This window comes from Pituophis catenifer, unplaced genomic scaffold (assembly GCF_029215685.1).
Source record: "Pituophis catenifer annectens isolate HBS135680 unplaced genomic scaffold, rPitCat1.0.hap2 SCAF_6, whole genome shotgun sequence".
Taxonomy (NCBI): domain Eukaryota; kingdom Metazoa; phylum Chordata; class Lepidosauria; order Squamata; family Colubridae; genus Pituophis; species Pituophis catenifer.
Genome location: NW_027256886.1, coordinates 5,161,478 through 5,180,005, shown reverse-complemented (window position 1 = coordinate 5,180,005; position 18,528 = coordinate 5,161,478). Strand labels below are relative to the sequence as shown.

At 44.7% G+C, this 18,528-nt stretch overlaps 1 protein-coding gene across 7 annotated transcripts in view; it reads right to left on the bottom strand.

Moving 5' to 3' along the window:
- Positions 1-18,528, bottom strand: part of EIF4G1 (eukaryotic translation initiation factor 4 gamma 1) — a 148,859-nt gene that overhangs the window by 98,698 nt on the left and 31,633 nt on the right. For 6 of the 7 annotated variants that reach the window (XM_070945894.1, XM_070945899.1, XM_070945898.1 and 3 more), the window contains 2 exons: positions 8,656-8,829; positions 5,533-5,632 (listed from right to left, as the gene is read on the bottom strand). In XM_070945894.1, coding sequence (XP_070801995.1) covers positions 5,533-5,632; positions 8,656-8,829 — 274 coding nt within the window. The remainder of the gene's footprint in view (positions 1-5,532; positions 5,633-8,655; positions 8,830-18,528) is intronic. The other variant, XM_070945900.1, reaches the window with a different exon arrangement.

The following is an 18,528-nucleotide window of genomic DNA, read 5'->3' as shown; positions in this document are numbered from 1 at the left end:
TGGTGCAGAATGCGGCCGCGCGGGGGATTATGGGAGCGAGGGGCCGCTCCCATGTGACACCTCTCCTGTGTGAGCTGCATTGGCTTCCAGTGGTCTTCCGGGTGCGCTTCAAGGTGTTGGTCACCACCTTTAAAGCGCTCCATGGCATGGGACCTGGGTATTTGCAGGACCGCCTTCTGCTGCCGATAGCCTCCCACCGACCAGTACGCGCCCACAGAGAGGGACTCCTCAGGGTGCCGTCAGCCAGGCAATGTCGGCTGGCGACCCCCAGGGGGAGGGCCTTCTCTGTGGCAGCTCCTGCCCTCTGGAACGATTTGCCCCCGGAGATACGAAGGATATCGGATCTCCGGGTCTTTCGCCGTGCCCTAAAAACTTTTCTTTTCCATCAAGCAGGGCTGGCGTGAAACCCCCCCCCCCTTTTTTTAGCCTTTTTTAGCCTTTTAAATTGTCAAATGGGTTTTAGTCTCAATGTTTTAAATTTTGGGCCACAGTTATATAATTCTTTTAAAGTTTTAAATTTTGTATTGGTATGTGTTTTAGTTCTGGCTGTGCACCGCCCTGAGTCCACTAGGAGAAGGGCGGGATACAAATTGAATAAATAATAATTGAATAAATAATAAGCTGCAAGTCAATTTTCCATGATGCAGGTACATGCCACATTTCCATGATGGGCATATTCAGCCTGATGATTCACCTACGGTTTGGTAGATTAAGCACAGGTTGAAACATTGGCCAGCTCAGCAAACACTCAATCTTCCTTCCTTCATGTTCCCTAGTTGAAAATACTTTCCCTTTCCCTCCTAACCTCTTTTTCCTTCCTGCTTAGTACAACTTTTGTTCCCTGATGAAAAGAAACTTCCTCATTTGTGTGTGTGTGTGTGGGGAGTGGGTGGGGGGGAGACAAGGGCAGAATTGCAAAAGGTATATTTCTTTTTTTTTTTTTAAACAATTAGAAAAATAGATACCCAGATGGTGTCAAGTAAAAGGAAGGGGGGGGGGGGGTAAAAGGGAAAAAAGTGAGATATTATAAAAATGTACGCAAATGATGAAATAAAAATAAATAATAATAGAATAAGAAATTGAAACGAGAATAAAGATAATTAGGAAATCGGGGCTGCTCGAATACCACTTTAGATTGAACTGAAAAGGGAAACAACAGGAGAGAGGGGAAGGAGTAGAGAGGGAGGAAGGGAGAAGAGAGGAGAGGAGAAAGAAGAAAGGGAAAAGGAGAGGAAGAAGAGGGAAGGGAAAGAGGAGCAGGAGAAGGTTAGAAGGGGAGAAGAAGAGAGGACTGGGGGAAGAGAAGGGGAAGTTGGAAAGAGAAGGAGAGGAAGAACGAAGGAAGTAGGGGGAGAAAGAGGAAGGACGAGAAGGGGAGGAGAAGAAGAAAGGTTGGAGTAAAGGTAAAGGGTAAAAGGGCAGCCCCGAAAAAGTAAAAATGAAAAATGAAAGTTAAAAGAAAAGATGAATGAAAAATGATGGAAATGACTGTAATGTAAATGTGTTTATGAGAAATAAAAACAAAAAACTTTTTTGAAAAAAAAAACAACAAACGGTATATTTCTATCTGCTTACTGATTCCAGCCACTGTCAGCTATACAAATTTAAATTTAAAAAAAGAAATAATTCCCTTGATCAATTCCATTGGGAGGTTGACTACAGGTAGTCCTCGATTTAGGACCACAACTGAGTCCAAAATGTGAGGTAGCTGTTTAGTGAGCTTTGCCCCATTTTACGACCTTGCTTGCCGCTGCTGTTAAGTGAATCAGCTGCAGCTGTAAAGTTAGCAACCCCGTAGTTCAATGGCTTCTCCGTTGGCTTTGCTTGACGGAAGGTCGCAAAAGGGGATCACGTGATTCCCGGGACATGGCAACCGTCATAAATACATGCCAGTTGTCACGGGTCGAAATTTTGATCACGTGACATGGGGATGCTGCAAGGGTCATCAATGTGGTCTAAAGTCAATTTTTAGTGCCATCGTGACTTTGGTCGCTAAACGAACGATTGTAAGTCAAGCACTACCTGTAAGCGATCAGCATGCACCGCTATTCTATTTTTACGGTGCTGGATCGAAAATGAAGGAAACGAGCCCGGGGGGGGGGGGGGGGGGTTTCCATTCCCAATATTCTCAAAAGCAGGATTCAAACTCAGCACTTGTTCAGCCTAGAACAGTGATGGCTAACCTTTTTGCCATCGCGTGCCAGCTAAGGGGGAGGCGGGGGAGGTTCGCGCGCACATATGCCCGCACCCATAATTCTATGCACCCCGCCCCACGCATGCACGCGCAACCCCCCTCCCACCCTGTTCCTGGCACGCGATGGCCCGGTAGGCCCATTTTTCTTTCTCGCCTGGCTCCAGATCCCCTCTATGCATCTGGGGAGGGTGAAAACAGCCTTCCCTACCCCCCTCGGAGGCCCTCTAGAGGCCTGAAAAGGCCCATTTCCCAACTTCCAGTTGCACAGCCTCTCTAGGAGTCTCTGGAGGCTGGGGACAGCAAAAAACATCTCTTCCTGCCTTTTCGGGCCTCTGAGGGGATGGGGAAGATTGTTTTCACCCTCCCCAGACGCATAGAAAGGATCTGGAGCCAGGTGAGAAAGAAAAACGGGCCTTCTCCACCTCCCCCAGGCCCTCCAGAGGCAGGAAACAGCCTGTTTCCCTACTTCTGGTGGACCCAGAAGGCCTGAAAAGAGCTGGGCTGGCGTGCCCACTGATATGGCTACGTGTGCCACCTGTGGCATGCGTGCCATAGAACAGTTATATATTTCCATCTTTCTCCCACAATGTTTTTCTCAGCCCTTACATTTGCCATCGCCTCCAGGAAATAGAATAAAATCTTATTTCTTTGCAAGTTAAAATATACAGAAGTACCTTGGTACTCAACTGCTTTGAAACTCATCGAATTTGGTATCAAAGAGAGATAGAACACAGAACATTTTTATTGTCACTTTGCGACAATAAATCAACGCAGTTTGATGCAAAAATTGTGTCCCACTATTCATCATTTGTTTGGTACTCGACACACAAGGTAAAATCTATCATTGTCAATTGCCTTGTGACTCACTACATTATTCCTTGAGGGGAGGAAACTGGTACTCATTCTGCCTCCAGGAAACAATTAATGATGAATACCAAGTCCCGAAGTTACTACAGCAAAAAGGAACTTATGATCGTTTTTCTCACAACCGTTGCAGCTTCCCCATGGTCGTGATCAAAATTCAGACGCTTGGTGACTGACTCATTTCTTGTACTAAATATTTTTTATTGTTTTATATCACATATTCCATTTCTATGTTGAACAGTGAGTTTTCTAGGTGTCCAAAGTGTTAACATATAAACATCATCATAATCATTATAATCATATATATATATATAAACATACAGTATATGCAATATCAATCATTATTGAAGAGTATATCTTCCATTATAGTATCGATTTATAGAACCATCAAAATATTTACTCGTCAGTTTTTCTTTCTCGTGTAGTCTATATTTCACATAAATCTATTCCTCTAACCTCAGTATCTATTTATTTATTTATTATTATTTATTAATTTTATTTCTATACCGCCCTTCTCCCGAAGGACTCAGGGCGGTGTACAGCCTAATTAAAAACACAAAGACAGACAAAATTTAAAAATAATTAAAATTATTAAATAATAGGCCCAATTTATTAAAACCCCTAATTTAAAATCCCATTTAAAACCAATTAAAATAAATAAATAAAAAAAGACAGTATCTGTCATTTAACAATTTGTAGAAAAGTTCCCATGTTATAAAATATTCTGAGTCTTCTTTTCCTTTGATTTTTAGGGTTAACCTATCCATTTCTGCACATTCCAGAATTGTTTTTGGTTATAATATCATCCGTAAGGGTTTCTAGATTTTTGCAGTATTGTGCATATACAATATTTCATATTTCTGATAAGTTGTAATGTCCCGGGGGTTGTGTGTGATCACTTTTTGTGACCTTCTAACAAGCAAAGTTAGCGGGTGAAGCCAGGCTCACTTAACAACTATGTTGCTAACTTACCAACGTCAGTGATTCACTGGAACGACCATGGCAAGAAAGAAAATGGGGCAAAACTCACTTAACAACCACTCAACAACAGAAATTTTGGGCTCAATTGTGGTCATAGGTCGAGAACAATGATACAGGATGTTTGACTAAAACGTAAAACTGGGGGTGGGGGGGGAGCCATTCCAGAAAAAGGCAAAAATTAACCACTACTTATGGTATCCAGACATCAAATCCGATGAGAAAGGCCATTTTTGATGAGCTTTTTAAAATTCCAGAGTATCAGGTTTGTTGAGAAGGAATTCCTTATCTAGGATTCCTTATCCGCAGGCTCCTCATAACGGAATCTCAACTTTTATTTTTTTCTTCAAGGACTCGATCAAGCCAATCTTTTCTCCTACCAAGAAATTTTCCTCTGACCTCTCCAGGTTTTCCTGGCCATGATCTCTGTATATCTTCCCAAGTATTAGCCTTAATCGTTTCACCGAGAACAAAATAAATCAATACTCGTACCTTATCAGAGCAAACCCCCTATATTCAAGGATAATATTGCAAAGGCGAAAACAAACCGGAGATGGAGCTTGAAAAGTGAGAATTACAGAAGGACCGAACAGAAGCCATATTTGAAGCAGCTAATTTCATTAGTAGGCCAAGAACTCCCCATTCGATGTTTCATTAACGTTTCTCAAATTCTGCCTCTGATCCAGATAAATTTCCATAGGCAGGAAGTTCTCGACTTAAAACCGCTTGTTGAGTGACCGTGAAGATACAACAGCACTGAAAAAAGTGTCTTAGGACTGCTTTTCAGAGTTACTACTGCTCAGCATCCCCAGGGTCAGATGATCAAAATTCAGCCACTTGGGGGCTGACTCATATTTATGACGGTGGCAGAATCCCAGGGTCACGTGATCCCCTTCTGACAAGCAAAGTCAGTGGGGAAGCCAGATACACTTAACAACCGTGTCACTAGCTCAGGGTTCTGCAACCTTAAACACTCAAAGAGCCATTTGGACCCATTTCCCAAAGAAAAGAAAACACCGGGAGTCACAAAACTCTTTCCGTGCCTGACTATTTCTTGAGCGGCCACAAAACTAGCATATGTAATGGAATTAAATGTTCTGTTTTCTTCTGAAAATTTTCTTTTCTTGGATTTATCCATGGTTGGCCTACCAGGGGCTCAATAAATCGTGCGCCGGGGGTGTCACACACTGGCGGTTGTGACGCATATTTTGAGTGACAGGGAGCCGCAGCAGAGGGGTGAAAGAGCCACATGCGGCTCCAGAGCTGCAGGTTGCTGACCCCTGCACTAGCTTAAGAACTACAATGATTTGCTTACCAACCGTGGAAAGAAAGATCGTAAGATTGGGCAAAACTCACTGAGCGACAGAAATCTGCGGGCTCAATTGTGGTTGTTAAGTCGAGGATTACCTTCACTTTTCACCCCCCCACTGGAGAGGTTGGCCATCTTAGGGGTGAAACTCAAGTGGCATCTGGCAGGCATGCGTTTGTGCACTTACCAAAAGTGCCAAATTCTGTAGGGCTGGCTCCGGGGTAAAAGCTGGGGGCACCAGGTTGGACAGGATACTGCTGCGTCGGAACAACGTATGTGTTGCGACCCTAGGAGAAGAGGAGAAATGGAGCAGGTGAACCTTCAAGACTGCCTTCAAACGACAACAAAGCAGGCAACACTGAAATTAGGGAAGCAGCCCACAGAAGTTCACTAGATCAGAGTTCTCCAACTTTGGCAACGTTAAGCCTGGAGGACTTCAACTCCCAGAATTCCCCAGCCAGCTTTGCTTTGCTGGCTGGGGAATTCTGGGAGTTGAAGTCCTCCAGGCTTAACGTTGCCAAAGTTGGAGACCCTTGCACTAGATCCAGCAGCCCAGAAGAACTAAACAGAGATGTATACTTTGTACGCTGATCCTTCCTCTCCCTGCTTTACAGGGGAGATGGTCCTCAAATTGCGGCATCCGAAGATCGAGTAAATCCTTACAAGCTTAAGAAATGATTCTCCCAACCTTAAACTTTTTTTGTTTCTTTTAATTAATGTAGAGCCAATTTGTTTACTCGCCCCTTGTCTGGTTGAATGTTCCAATGGCTGTTTGCTGAGATGGTTCTGCCTTCCTTTCTAAATTCTCCCCCCGCCCCCCAACTCCAGATCTGTCTTCCCTTCCCTCGCCTCTGCCCTACAAGTCTCAGTGAGTCCCACCCGTCGCTGATGACATCCTAGTAATTATAAATGTAACCACTGGCTTGAGAGTATCATTGGCACCAGCAATCAACACCTTCGATATGAAAGGCCGTCGTGAAGATCAGTCTAGTCTACTCTGGTGGACTAAATGAGATGACCTTTCGATTCTCGTCCAAGAAGCTTCTTCAGCTCTGACCGGATGGTGGGGAACGGAAGGATTGATACTCCTTGCAGACAGTTGGTCATTTGCATCCTTTTAGAGAGTCCTTGAGGCCACTTGGAGATTTATCGGTGTCCTCAGGGTCACCTGAACGGTGCAAATGGGGCCTTCTTAGAACTGTTGAAAGGACTGTGTTGTAGACTGGAGATAGATGATGTCTATCCATCCCCCTCCGTTGAGGGAGGGCTGTTCAATTTCGAAATAGATGGTCTCTTTTTGAATCCCCCGCTTTCAAACCAGCAGTCCTCTCCGTCCATAATGTGGATTTCATTGCCTTCAAAAAAGTGGCCTTTTGTCTTTTTAAAAGCAGATGGACGCCTGAATCTACTCCTGATGGGTTTGTCCTCTTGCAAATGACCAGCTGCCTGCAAGGAGTATAAATTCCTACCGTCCAGTCAAGAGCTGAAGAAGCTTCTTGGGTGAGAAGCGAAACGTCTTCAAAAGAAAAACCAGAAAGTCCAGCTGCCTCTTGAAAAAAAGCACCTTTGGGACAACCATGACCTGGAGGACTGAGAATCTCCGTAGACATTCCACTCTCCTCCATTTTGCAGGGAGCCCATAGGGACAAAAGGTAACGAACCTGCGATTTAAGCATCATTCTGCAATCCCTTTTTCTCTGAAAGGAAATGCTCTCATAGCTGAGACTCTTTGCCTCTTGTAGCGTATCTCACAAGGCAATATGAGGTTCTCCTGCGCGTCTCCAACAGCGTAACATTCGACCTGGTAGACACACCTCTTGGGATGCTTAGGGTGAGGCCCTCATAACTATGGGATAATGTGGCCTAAATTAAGAGTTTGGAAGAGGCAAAGAATAGCAGGAGAGGAAACCGGATGACCTTGCAAGGGAAGAGCTCAGGATGGAGCTGAGGGAGCAGAGCAAGATTTCATTATAATTTCACATGGGCTGAAGTATATGTATTATCCGTATCAAGTTAATTCCGAACCCACACAATGTGTTTCATGTGAAACTGCAGAAGGCATCACCTGTGGGGTATTTCCCTTTCCCTTTTATATCTAGTAGGCCTCCATTTTCTAAAATTATGCTTTCCAACTACAGAACCTGTATGGTTAAAAACATCAGAAGTTTTTTTAGATGTCACCAGTGGTGGGATTCAAATAATTTAACAACCGGTTCTCTGCCCTAGTGACCAGCTGGGTAGGTGTGGCTTGGTGGTCATGTGACCGTGTGGGTATGGCCAACTCAACATCACTCATGTCGACTGGCGCTTCGCCTTAGCTGTTACAATGTAATAAGGGTTAACCAGAGAGGCAGTTTCTGTAAGCAAGGCAATAAAGATTAGGCTAGAAATAACACCAGAATGTTTCCTTCCTGCCTTCCTTACAGGATTAGCCCTGTAAAGTGGGAAAAAAACAAAATAAGATCTCTTCCAACAACCGGTTCTCCGAACTGCTTAAAAAGTTAACAGCCGGTTCTCGTGAATAGGTGCGAACTGGCTGAATCCCACCACTGGATGTCACTCCTATTTATTAAGGGACTGAACCACAGAAACTGGCTCCAGTTAAATAGCCTGGGACAGAATCTTGGGAGATAAGAGAGAGAGAGAATCCACGTTACGTCTTGACCTTCAAGAGCAATCAAGAAACATTTTCACGTGTGAACTATTGAGATCAGACGGTAGGTTTGCAAGAGTTCACGTCAGGCTTCCTTAGGTGGCCATTCCTCAGTCCTGGACAAGCTATCAAGGAAATCAAGCCAAGCTCATTTCCTAAAAAAGGTGCAAAATGCGTATTTTTGTTCCGACTGGCTCGGGACAGATAAGAAAAGGGAGGTCAGAGGAGCCGTCCTTTGCTATGGACTCAGGGCGAGAGCTGTTAAATCCCGCAAAATAAAATAATCGGTTGGGTTGTACAAGCAGCTCAGTTTAAGTAGGGAGTCGAGTCGCATCAGGTAAACCCAATCTCCGCTCTTACTTCCTCGTCCCAAATACTTTTCTGCGGTCTCTGACCGAGGCCAGCACCACATTCCTGCCTTCCCCATTGGTGGAAGGCTGTAGTGTTACAGGCAGCTGGAGCCATGACCGGGATGCTATCTCTCGACAGGCAGGAGGGAGGGCAGACCAGAAACTTACCCCTCTCCTCCTTCTTACACCAACCCGAGGGAAGGCGAGCTACACACCAGTTCCAGGAGACACAGATCGCTTGGGAAACCACCGCAAGCTCTCCGCCGCTCCACAATGAAGAAGGCCGCAGCCCCGGTCTAACCCTCACCTGTCCAGGGATGTAGTAGGCACCTTGCGAAGCAGGATAGGAGATCTGTGAAGGGATCATCATGACCTGGGAAGCAGCTGGATAAACATGAGTGGGTGGGCCAGGCCGAGCCGACGTGTTACTCTGCACCCGGGAAGCACTGGTCGGTGGCTGGGCCCTGCTCTGGTAGAAATGCTTCAAGAGAGAAAGGAGAGAGGGACGTGCTTAGTTAGTAAGGCCAGGCCTGAGGAATCCCAGCTGCTTCCCCTACACTAGCTAGCCCCACCGTTAAAGTCTCCTGAGACTGCGTGTGGCAGGAATCTGCCCCGGGTTGAAATACAGGTAGTCCTCAACTTACGACCACAATCGAGCCCAACGTTTATGTTGTTAAGCGAGAAGTGTGTTGGTTTCGCCCCATTTTTACGACTTTTCTCAGTCAAGCGAAGCACCGCGGTAGTTAAGTCACACGGGTTGTCCAATGGATCTGGTTTCTCTGTTGACTTTGCTGGTCGCAAAAGGGGACACTGCAACCGTCATCCTTGCGAGTCAAGCGGTCAAAGCATCCGAATGTAAATCACGCCGAGGGGGGGGGAGATGCTGCAACGGTCGTTAAGTGCAAAAAATGGCCGTAGGTCACTTTGTTTTTTCCCAGTAGTGTTGTAATAACTTCAAACCGTCATGAAATGAGCTTTTGTAAGTCGAGGACTACCTGTATAAGAACAGCCACCGCTGGGAGCTTGGCGGAATTTCAGGGTGTACCAACTCGCTCCTGAATGAATGGAAGCTTGTTCAGAGCCGAGAAGGATGGAACAAAAGGCTTGAATCTAAAGACCATCAGGGCTCTGCTTTGCCCAAGTCTTCAGAGAGAAAGACAATGGGCCCCCAAGACAAACCCTTTGTTGACGCAGTTGTGAATAAGAGGCAGGGAAAGACAAGGGAAAGAGGAAAAATTAGCTCAGTTTAACCCTTGGCTTCCTCTCTGTGGACTCTCTATACTGGACTGGCTGAGGAATTCTGGGAGTTGAAGTCCACAAGTCTTAAAATTGCCAAGGTTGGAGACCCCTGCTGTAATATAAACCGGATTACCATGGACACATGGTGAAAATGCATACAAGGTACTCCTCCACTTTATTTGGTCAGTCAACCGTTGCATGGTTCAACTTGCAACCATTCAAAGTTACAGCGGCACTGGAAAAAAAATGACTTACGACCGTTTCTCACACTTACAACCGTTGCGGCACCCCCATGGTCACCTGATCAAAAATTCAGATGCTTAGCCGCTGACTCAAATTTATGATGGTTGCAGTGTCCCCAGGAGGGGAGGGGCGGGGGGGGCAGGGGGTGGTCACGTGATCCATCTTTTCGCGACCTTCTAAAAAGCGATGTCCATGGGGAAGCCGGATTCATTTAACAGCCACGTGACTAACAAGTGCAATGATTCACTTAACAGTGGCGGGAAAGGTGGTAAAATGGGCCAAAGTTCACTTAACGACTGTCTTGCTTAGCCACAGGAACGGTGGGCTCAGTGGTGGTCATAGCTCAAGGACTACCTGTTATGTTAATTTTTCTATGTTCATGGTTTGCATTATTTTTGTTGTAAGCCGCCCAGAGTCCCTTGGGAGTTGGGCGGCATAGAAATGTGATAAATTAAATTAAATTAAATTAAATTAAATTAAATTAAATTAAATTAAATTAAATTATTAAATTAAATTAAATTAAATTAAATTAAATTAAATTAAATTAAATTAAATTATTAAATTAAATTAAATTAAATTAAATTATTAAATTAAATTAAATTAAATTAAATTAAATTAAATTAAATTAAATTAAATTAAATTAAATTAAATTAAATTAAATTAATGCCAATGTTCCTATCCTATCCCCCATCACCAAACAAAGGACCAGAAAATTACAAGTTATATTTTAATGGAAGTTTGTCAATGCTAGGATATTAGAAACCCTGGAAACTTTCTATCCTATAAAGATAGAATTATTTGCTCCTTCCCCCCCATCACCAAACAAAGGACCAGAAAATTACAAGATATATTTAATGGAAGTTTGGCAATGCTAGGATATTAGAAACCCTAGGAAACTAACATTCGAGAAATGTAGGGGCACACTGACATTAAATGCCCTGGGACATAACAGTAGTTTTCTTTAACCTGTTGCCCTGAAAGACCATCCTTTCCCTTTTGAATTAATTTTTAACATTGCTTTTTATCAACCTTGCGTCTTTTTAAATTTTAACCGCTCTACATACTTTTTTTTCATCTTAGTATTTTAATGGTACACCGCCCGGAGTTCCTCTGGTGAGGATTGCGATGGGCGGTCCCAAAATGTGATAAAATAAAATAAAAGTTTCGAGAATTCCGGGTTAGCATGGGTTACTCTGCGGAGTGATCATCTCTACGATTTGAGGAGTTGGGAAAGGGAAAAACCGCTGTGATGCAACACTTAAGGGTGGGAGGAGAAGAGGGAGGAAGGGGAAAAAAAAAAGAAGAGTGAAAGACCAAACGCATTTGGGGGGGGGGAAAGAGGGAGAGGATGCATACGGAGAAGTCAGACACGTATGAAGAACGATCGTGGAAAGCAAAGGAAGGCTGTTAGGAATCACAGGAATTCAGCGGCCCATCCCACTTCTCCAGAAGTTTGTGCAACATGGGATTGGGTTAAAAAAAAAAAAACACCATCCCATCATCATCTTCCAAGATCTCATGATCCCTACCGTCTAAATTAGGGGTCTTAAAGTTGCCAAAGTTGGAGACCCCAGGTCTAAATTACAGCTGTTTTAACACCACCGCAAACTACAATTACAGCACAAAGGGGCGTGAAGGTACTTCCACTCACACTTAGGGGCGGGGACGGGACGACCCTCCCACTCCCAACCAGAGTAGGATTATAGAAAATGGGATTACCTGGAGAGACCTGAATCCGCCCTGTTAGCAACACACACATACGCACAACACGAGACACACACGCACGCACACGCAAGGAGAAAAGGGAAAGAGAGAAAGAAAGAAGAGAGAAGAAGTTACCTACAGCCAGACATGTTACCAGGCACCTGGGAAGACCCCAACACTCAGCAAGAAAGCAACTGCAGCCATGGGAAAAAGAAGCTGGAATGGGGGTGGGGGGGGAGAAGAGCAGGTCAATAGGACACACGGCTTGCACCAAAAAAGTGAATGGGGAGGGGGGTGGGGGGGAAGGATCAGGGAATGCAGGCAGCAGAGATGGCGTTGCTTGCTCTGGTTATCAATCCCGTTGGAAAGAAGTTCTGGAAATCACCGTAATGTTGGATCCCCCCCACTCTCCCAACAGAGACCTGAATGTATAGTAGGGCTGGTGGGCTTGCATGCACCTAATAACAGAGTTAAAAGGGACTTTGGAGGTCTTCTAGTCCAACCCCCTAAGCAGGAGATCCTATACCAAGTGGTTGTCTAGTCTCTGCTTAAAGGCCTCCAGTGATGGAGCGTTCTGGGAGGCAAGTCGTTTCACTAATAAATTGTTCTAAATGTCAGGAAATTTCTCCTTAGTTCTAGGTTGCTTCTCCCCTTGACTGGTTTCCGTGCGTTGCTTGTTGTCTTGTCCTCAGGTGCTTTGGAGAATATAGCTTGACTCCCTCTTCTTTGTGGCAGGCCCTCAAATATTGAAACATTGCCATCACTCCTAGTCCTTCTTTTCATCAAAACAGCCATATCCAATTCCTGCAACCGTTCTTCCTATGTTTTAGCCTCCAGTCTCCTAATGATCTTTGTTGCTCTTCTCTGCACTTTTTTTTTTTCTAGAGTCTCCACATCTTTTTCATCTGGAAACCACCAAAACTGGGTGCAATATTCCAAGTTTGGCCTTATTTAAGGGATTATAAATAGACGCCAACATTTCACATGACCTGAATTCTATCCTTCGGTTAATGCAGCCTCTGCTTCCTCTTTCCCTAGGACAGCGATGGCGAACCTTTTAGACACCGAGTGCCCAAACTGTGCATGCCCAAACTGCAAGGCTGGTGGAAGGCGGGGCATCCCAACACCGGCAGCATGGCAAGGGGTAAGATCTTTTACTTTCGTGAGCTTCTGTTTCGTTGTTTGCAGGGAAACAGAAGCTCACGAAAGAAACGCCACGGAGATCTGTCCTGGGGCAACGGTACGCATGCCAGCAGAGAGGGTCTGCGTGCCACCTCTGGCACGCATGCCAAAGGTTCGCCATCACAGCCCTAAGAGCATTTTTCTCTTCAAAACTCTCCGCCTCCACATTTCAACTCACTCCCAAGTCTCTTCTGCTCATACCTCCCCTCCCTTCTTGTTCTTTCTTTCTTTCTTTTTTTAATTTGATTTATATGCCGCCCTTCTCCGGAGACTCAGGGCGGCTTACAATGCGTTAAGCAATAGCCTTCATACTTTTGTATATTCATACAAAGTCATCTTATTGCCCTCACAAACTGGGTCCTCATTTAACCTACCTTAGAAAGGATGGAAGGCTGAGTCAACCTTGAGCCTGGTAAGATTCGAACCTGCAGTAATTGCAGGCAGCTGTGTTAATAACAGGGTGCTTTAAACCACTGTACTACCAAGGCTCCTTTCTCTCCTCTCTTTTCCCAGTGGTGACTTACTGTTCTGTTTCCATGAAGACTCTGGCCAACTTGGGGCCTTCTTTCTGATATGTTGGAATTAATATCTACCTAGCCAGGAATTCTAGAATACAGGTAGCCCTCGACTTACAACAGGGACTTACGACCAGTATATCCCCATGGTCACGTGGATCAAAATTTGGACGCTCGGCAACTGATTTGTATTTATGACGGTTGCAGCGTCCCTCAAGGTCCCTTTTGCGGCCTTCTGACAAGCAAAGTCAACGGGGAAGGCAGATTTGCTTAACAACCGTGTTGCTTCCTTAACAACCAGAGTGATTCACTTAACAACTGTGGCAAGAATGGTTGTAAACTGGGGAGAAATTAACGAAGGTTTTTACTTAGCAACAAAGATGTTGGGCTCCATTGTGGTCGTAAGTCTAAGGCTACCTCTACAGCCATCTTGGCCCCACTATTTCTTTCATACACACCGAAATATAGTGTGGTGGGAACGACAACAATAGTTGTACGGTGTCATCGGGCTGCCTTTGCTTGAGGTCATCCATCAGGAAGCTTTCAGCAAAGACACTTAACGGGGGAATCTACAAGGTCCCAGCGTATCAGTGGCCACCTTTGCACTGTAAGGCTGACAATTCACAAGAAACCTCTTTGTCAAGAGACCCAGATGACGCAACGCCCATCTTAAGTCTCCACAGAGGCAGGTGTGAGATGAAAACTTTTTTAAAAACATGCCAAAAAAAACAGCACGCCACCTCTAGCCTCAGAAATGGACGGCTTGGCTTAATTCGATCATGTCATGAGGACTGTGGTGGTTTCTAAATAAATAAATAAATAAGATGAAGGCTTCAAACCCTCTCACGGATCAGTGTTTTCCCACAGATGTTAAGACTGCTACCATGTTTCCCCGAAAATAAGACCCTGTCTTATATTTTTTTTTTAACCCTGAAATAAGCGCTTGGCCTTATTGCCATGCACTCAAAAGCCCAATTGGGTTTATTATCAGGGGAATGTCTTATTTTGGGGGAAACAGGGTACCTGTGTCAAGAACTTCCCATTAAACTTTTTAGTCGTCCAAAACCATGTATTTTAATATGGTTAAAGCCTTCTCGGGAAAAAGGATATTTAATGCAATAGCACATTGGAGGAGGTCAGTGTCATTACCAATAATGGAAAGGAGCAAGATTGTTGGGGGCAATATGCTATTTAGTATACTGTCTTTGGTGTAAGCCGCCCAGAGTCCTCGGAGAGTGGGCGGCATAGAAATATGAATAATACCTTTGTCCTCTCCCCCATGACATTTACTACTTATACTTGGCTAGTTTCTAAGGATATTTGTCTTTCAGAATGGCAGTAAAAATGCCCCAAGCACTGTGGAAATAATTTCGGGTTCATACAGGCGATTCTCGATTTACAAGAGTTTATTCAGTGACTGTTCGAAGTTACAACAGCACTGGAAAAAAGTGACTTAGGACCATTATTCACACTTACGACCGCTGCAGCATCCCCAAGGTCACGTGATCAAAATTCAGCCGTGTGGCAACTGACTCATAGTTTTTTTTGTTTTTTTTTTTAATTTGATTTATATGCTGCCCTTCTCCGGAGACTCAGGGCAGCTTACAATGCGCTAAGCAATAGCCTTCATTCTTTTGTATATTTATACAAAGTCAGCTTATTGCCCCCCATCCTCAATTTACCTACCTTAGAAAGGATGGAAGGCTGAGTCAACCTTGAGCCTTGGCGAGATTCGAACCTGCAGTAATTGCAGGCAGCTGGTCTTAATAACCAGCTTAATAACAGGGTGCCTTAGACCACTGTACTACCAAGGCTCTTCTAGTTATGACCCTTGCAGTGTCCCTGGGTCATGTGATCACTTTTGTGACAAGAAGTGTCCAGATTCGCTCAACAACCATGTTGCTCACTTAACAACTGCAGTAATTCACTTAACAACTGCAGCCAGAAAGGTTGGTAAAAGGGGGCAAAACTCATTTAAAAACCGTCTCTCACTTAGCCGTGGAAATTTTGGGCTCAACTCTGGTCGTAAGCCGAGGACTACCTGTAACGTACTAATGCGAAGTTTTGATTCTATGCAAGCTGTCCATCCAAGATGATCTTAAATTTTGGTTTTTGTTGTAGACATTAAGGAAAGAAGTAGCCAAATCAGTGAAATGTTCAATTTCCAAACTTCTTGTACTAAGTTTAAAAAAAAAAAAAAGGCTTCCCTTTAAATCTCTTTATATAGTAGTCTCAAGACTGTTATATGCAAAACACTGGAAACTGATCTTTATCCCCGGGAAAATACCAGCGGCTTAAGGAAGTGAGATGACTTATTTACTTTGGCTAAGACTATAGTTTATCAGAGATTGATGATAACAATATGAACACTTAAAAAGTGTTACAGTTTCGACTATTATATAATGGCAAATTTTCAGGTTGTAAGTAGAGCTGGGCAATATACGAATATAAAAAAAAAAGCTAGTATTTTTTTTTACAAATGCAGATAGTGCTCTACTTACAACAGTTCGTTTAGTGAACATTCAAAGTTACGACGGCAATAAAAAAAAGTGATATCGGACTATTTTTCTCATGACCATTTCAGCCTCTCTGTGGTCTTAATTTTAGATCTCTGATCTAAAATTCAGACGCTTGGCAACTGACTCATATTTATGATGGCTGCAGTGTCCTGGGGTCATGTGACCAACTTCTGCGACCTTCTGAGACAAGCGTAAGTCAGTGGGGGAAGCCATATTCCCTGAACTGGGCTACTAACTTAACCACTGCAGTGATCCACTTAACAACAAGAAAAGCTCGTAAAACGGGGCAAAACTCTTTTATCGATTTGTTTTGCTGAGCGACAGAAAGTTTGCGCTCAGCCGTGGTCATAATTCGAGGATTACCTGTTCCCTCTTGCAAGGCCTTAACAAACTTCAGGAGGGAAGAAGCTAAGCAAAAAATTAAAATGTCTAGAAGGAGGGGGTCTCCTAGGATATACCGTACTTTTCAGAGTATAAGGCACACTTCCCCCCCGCCCCAAAAGAGGGTGGAAAGGTTGGTGCGTCTTATACACCAAATACAGCCATGTTGAGCCTCCCCGAGCCCTGCCCCGCGTGGCCCGTTTTTGCCAAAAACAGGCCCGTTTTCCCCAAAAATGGGGCCTGCAGAGGGCTTGGGAGGCCTGCAGAGTGTTTGGGGGGGAGGGGGGGGCTGGGGAGGGCAAAAAAACGATGCGTGGGGTGTTTGGGAGGGCAAAAACAGCCCCATTTTTCGCAAAAATGGGTTTGGGAGGCCTGCAGAGTGCTCCTGGGGCCCGGGGAGGGCAAAAACTTTTTTCTTCTTCTTTACCTCTTCGAAATCTTGGTGTGTCTTATACTCCGGTGCATCTTATAGTCCGAAAAATACAGTACACCTTTTGAGTATAATACCCAGGAGACTTAACTTCCTCTTAACCCCCCTAGAACAGTGCCCCCCCCACAAATTTTTGAGCACCAGGGACCGGTTCCGTGGAGAGGTTTTTCCGTGGACCAGAAGGGGTGTGGTTTTGCGGGCTGCTTGCATGCCACGGATGGGACTTCGGTTGTTTGTGCGGCCTGGTTTCTGGCATGCCATGTGGACAGGTGCCGGTCAGCGCACCGGGGTTTGGCCTTAGAATATCATCACCTAAGTCTCTCCAAAAGCATTAAGCTGCCAAGGGGAAATATCTGTGTATGAGGAAAATTCGGCCTTAGGACTCTAAAAGAGCATCTATGGAACTGCCACCCGCTGACTTTTGCAAAGCGATGGGAGAATGTCTACAGAACGACACAAGAGTTCACAAAAGCAGATCACAGCTGCCTCGGGGATTAGCCAAGGGAAAGCTCCAAGCCAGGTTTGCAGCCTTGGTGACTTTAAGACAGGTGGACTTCAACTCCCAGAATTCCACCGCCAGCTATGCTATGCTGGCGGGGGAATTCTGGGAGTTGAAGTCTACCTGTCTTAAAGTCACTAAGGTTGCAAAACCCTGCTCTTAAGCCGATCCCAAGAAGCAAGGAGACAATCTGAACTCCAAGGTCAAGACTGCAATAGAGGATGGTCTATGACAATCCAGTCATCAGTGCTCAATCAACACTTATGGCTCTAACAAGGTCTGTGCTCTTTTAAAGAGCCTGGTGGCGCAGTGGACTAAACTGCTGCTGTTAAAGTAGCACTTAGCTGCCAGCTGCCTGCAATTACTGCAAGTTCAATTCTCCCCAGGCTCAAGGTTGACTCAGCCTTCCATCCTTTCGAGGTAGGTAAAATGAGGACCTGGATTGTGGGAGCAATAAGCTGACTTTGTATAAAACAGAACACCGCTTAGGGGGGGCCAAAAAGCCCTACTAAGCAGGTATATACAAAAGTATGAAGGCTATTGCTTAACGCATTGTAAGCCACCCTGAGTCTCCGGAGAAGGGCGGCATATATAAATCGAACGAACGAACAAACAAACAAACAAACAAACAAACAAACAAATAAATAAAGCTCCTTGCCATGGGTCTCATGTGCAACCTTCTGTATTGTAATTCTGCCCCGAACCTCAAGTACTCTCTGGGCCAGTGACACAGAGTTGTGGTGGACGTCATACTGCCTTCTGATCCTTCCCAAACGCCCTGGCAAATTTGCTGTGGGATTCTGTAGGATTTTGAGCATGGAGAGGCCATGTCTAATGGCCAACCCAATGGGGACATTGTTGCTGTGAACAGCAACAATGGGCATTACGATCCCACGTTAAGGAGGGCGATGACTATTAGAAGTTGATAACTGATCATTTCCCCCAAAACTGAAAGGAGGGACAGAAGCGAGATGAAATGCAGGTAGTCTTCGATTTACGACCACAATAGAGCCCAAGATTTCTGTCGGTAAGCGAGAAATTTCTTAAATGAGTTTTGCCCCAATTTAACTGACTTTTCTTGCCATGTTGGTTAAGTGAATCGCTGCAATTATTAAGTTAGTAACATGGTTGTTAAGTGAATCTGGCCTCCGCATTGATGTGGCTTGTCAGGAGGTCGCAAAAGGGGATCCCATTACCCCCGAAACAACACTGCCACTGTCATAAATACGAACCACTGTTCAAACATATCCACTCGTGTCAATCGTGTGACTGTGAGGATGCTTGCAACAGTGGCGTGAAAAACAAGCATTTGTTTCCGATGCCGTTTGTAACTTCGAACGGTCACTAAACGAACTGTTGTAAATCGAGGACGACCTTGTCGTTAGCCCTCCTCCTTTTAGTTCCCGTCCCTCTGATGATGTGTGAAGACTTCAACTCCCAGAATCCTTAGACTCAGACTGATCTTTCA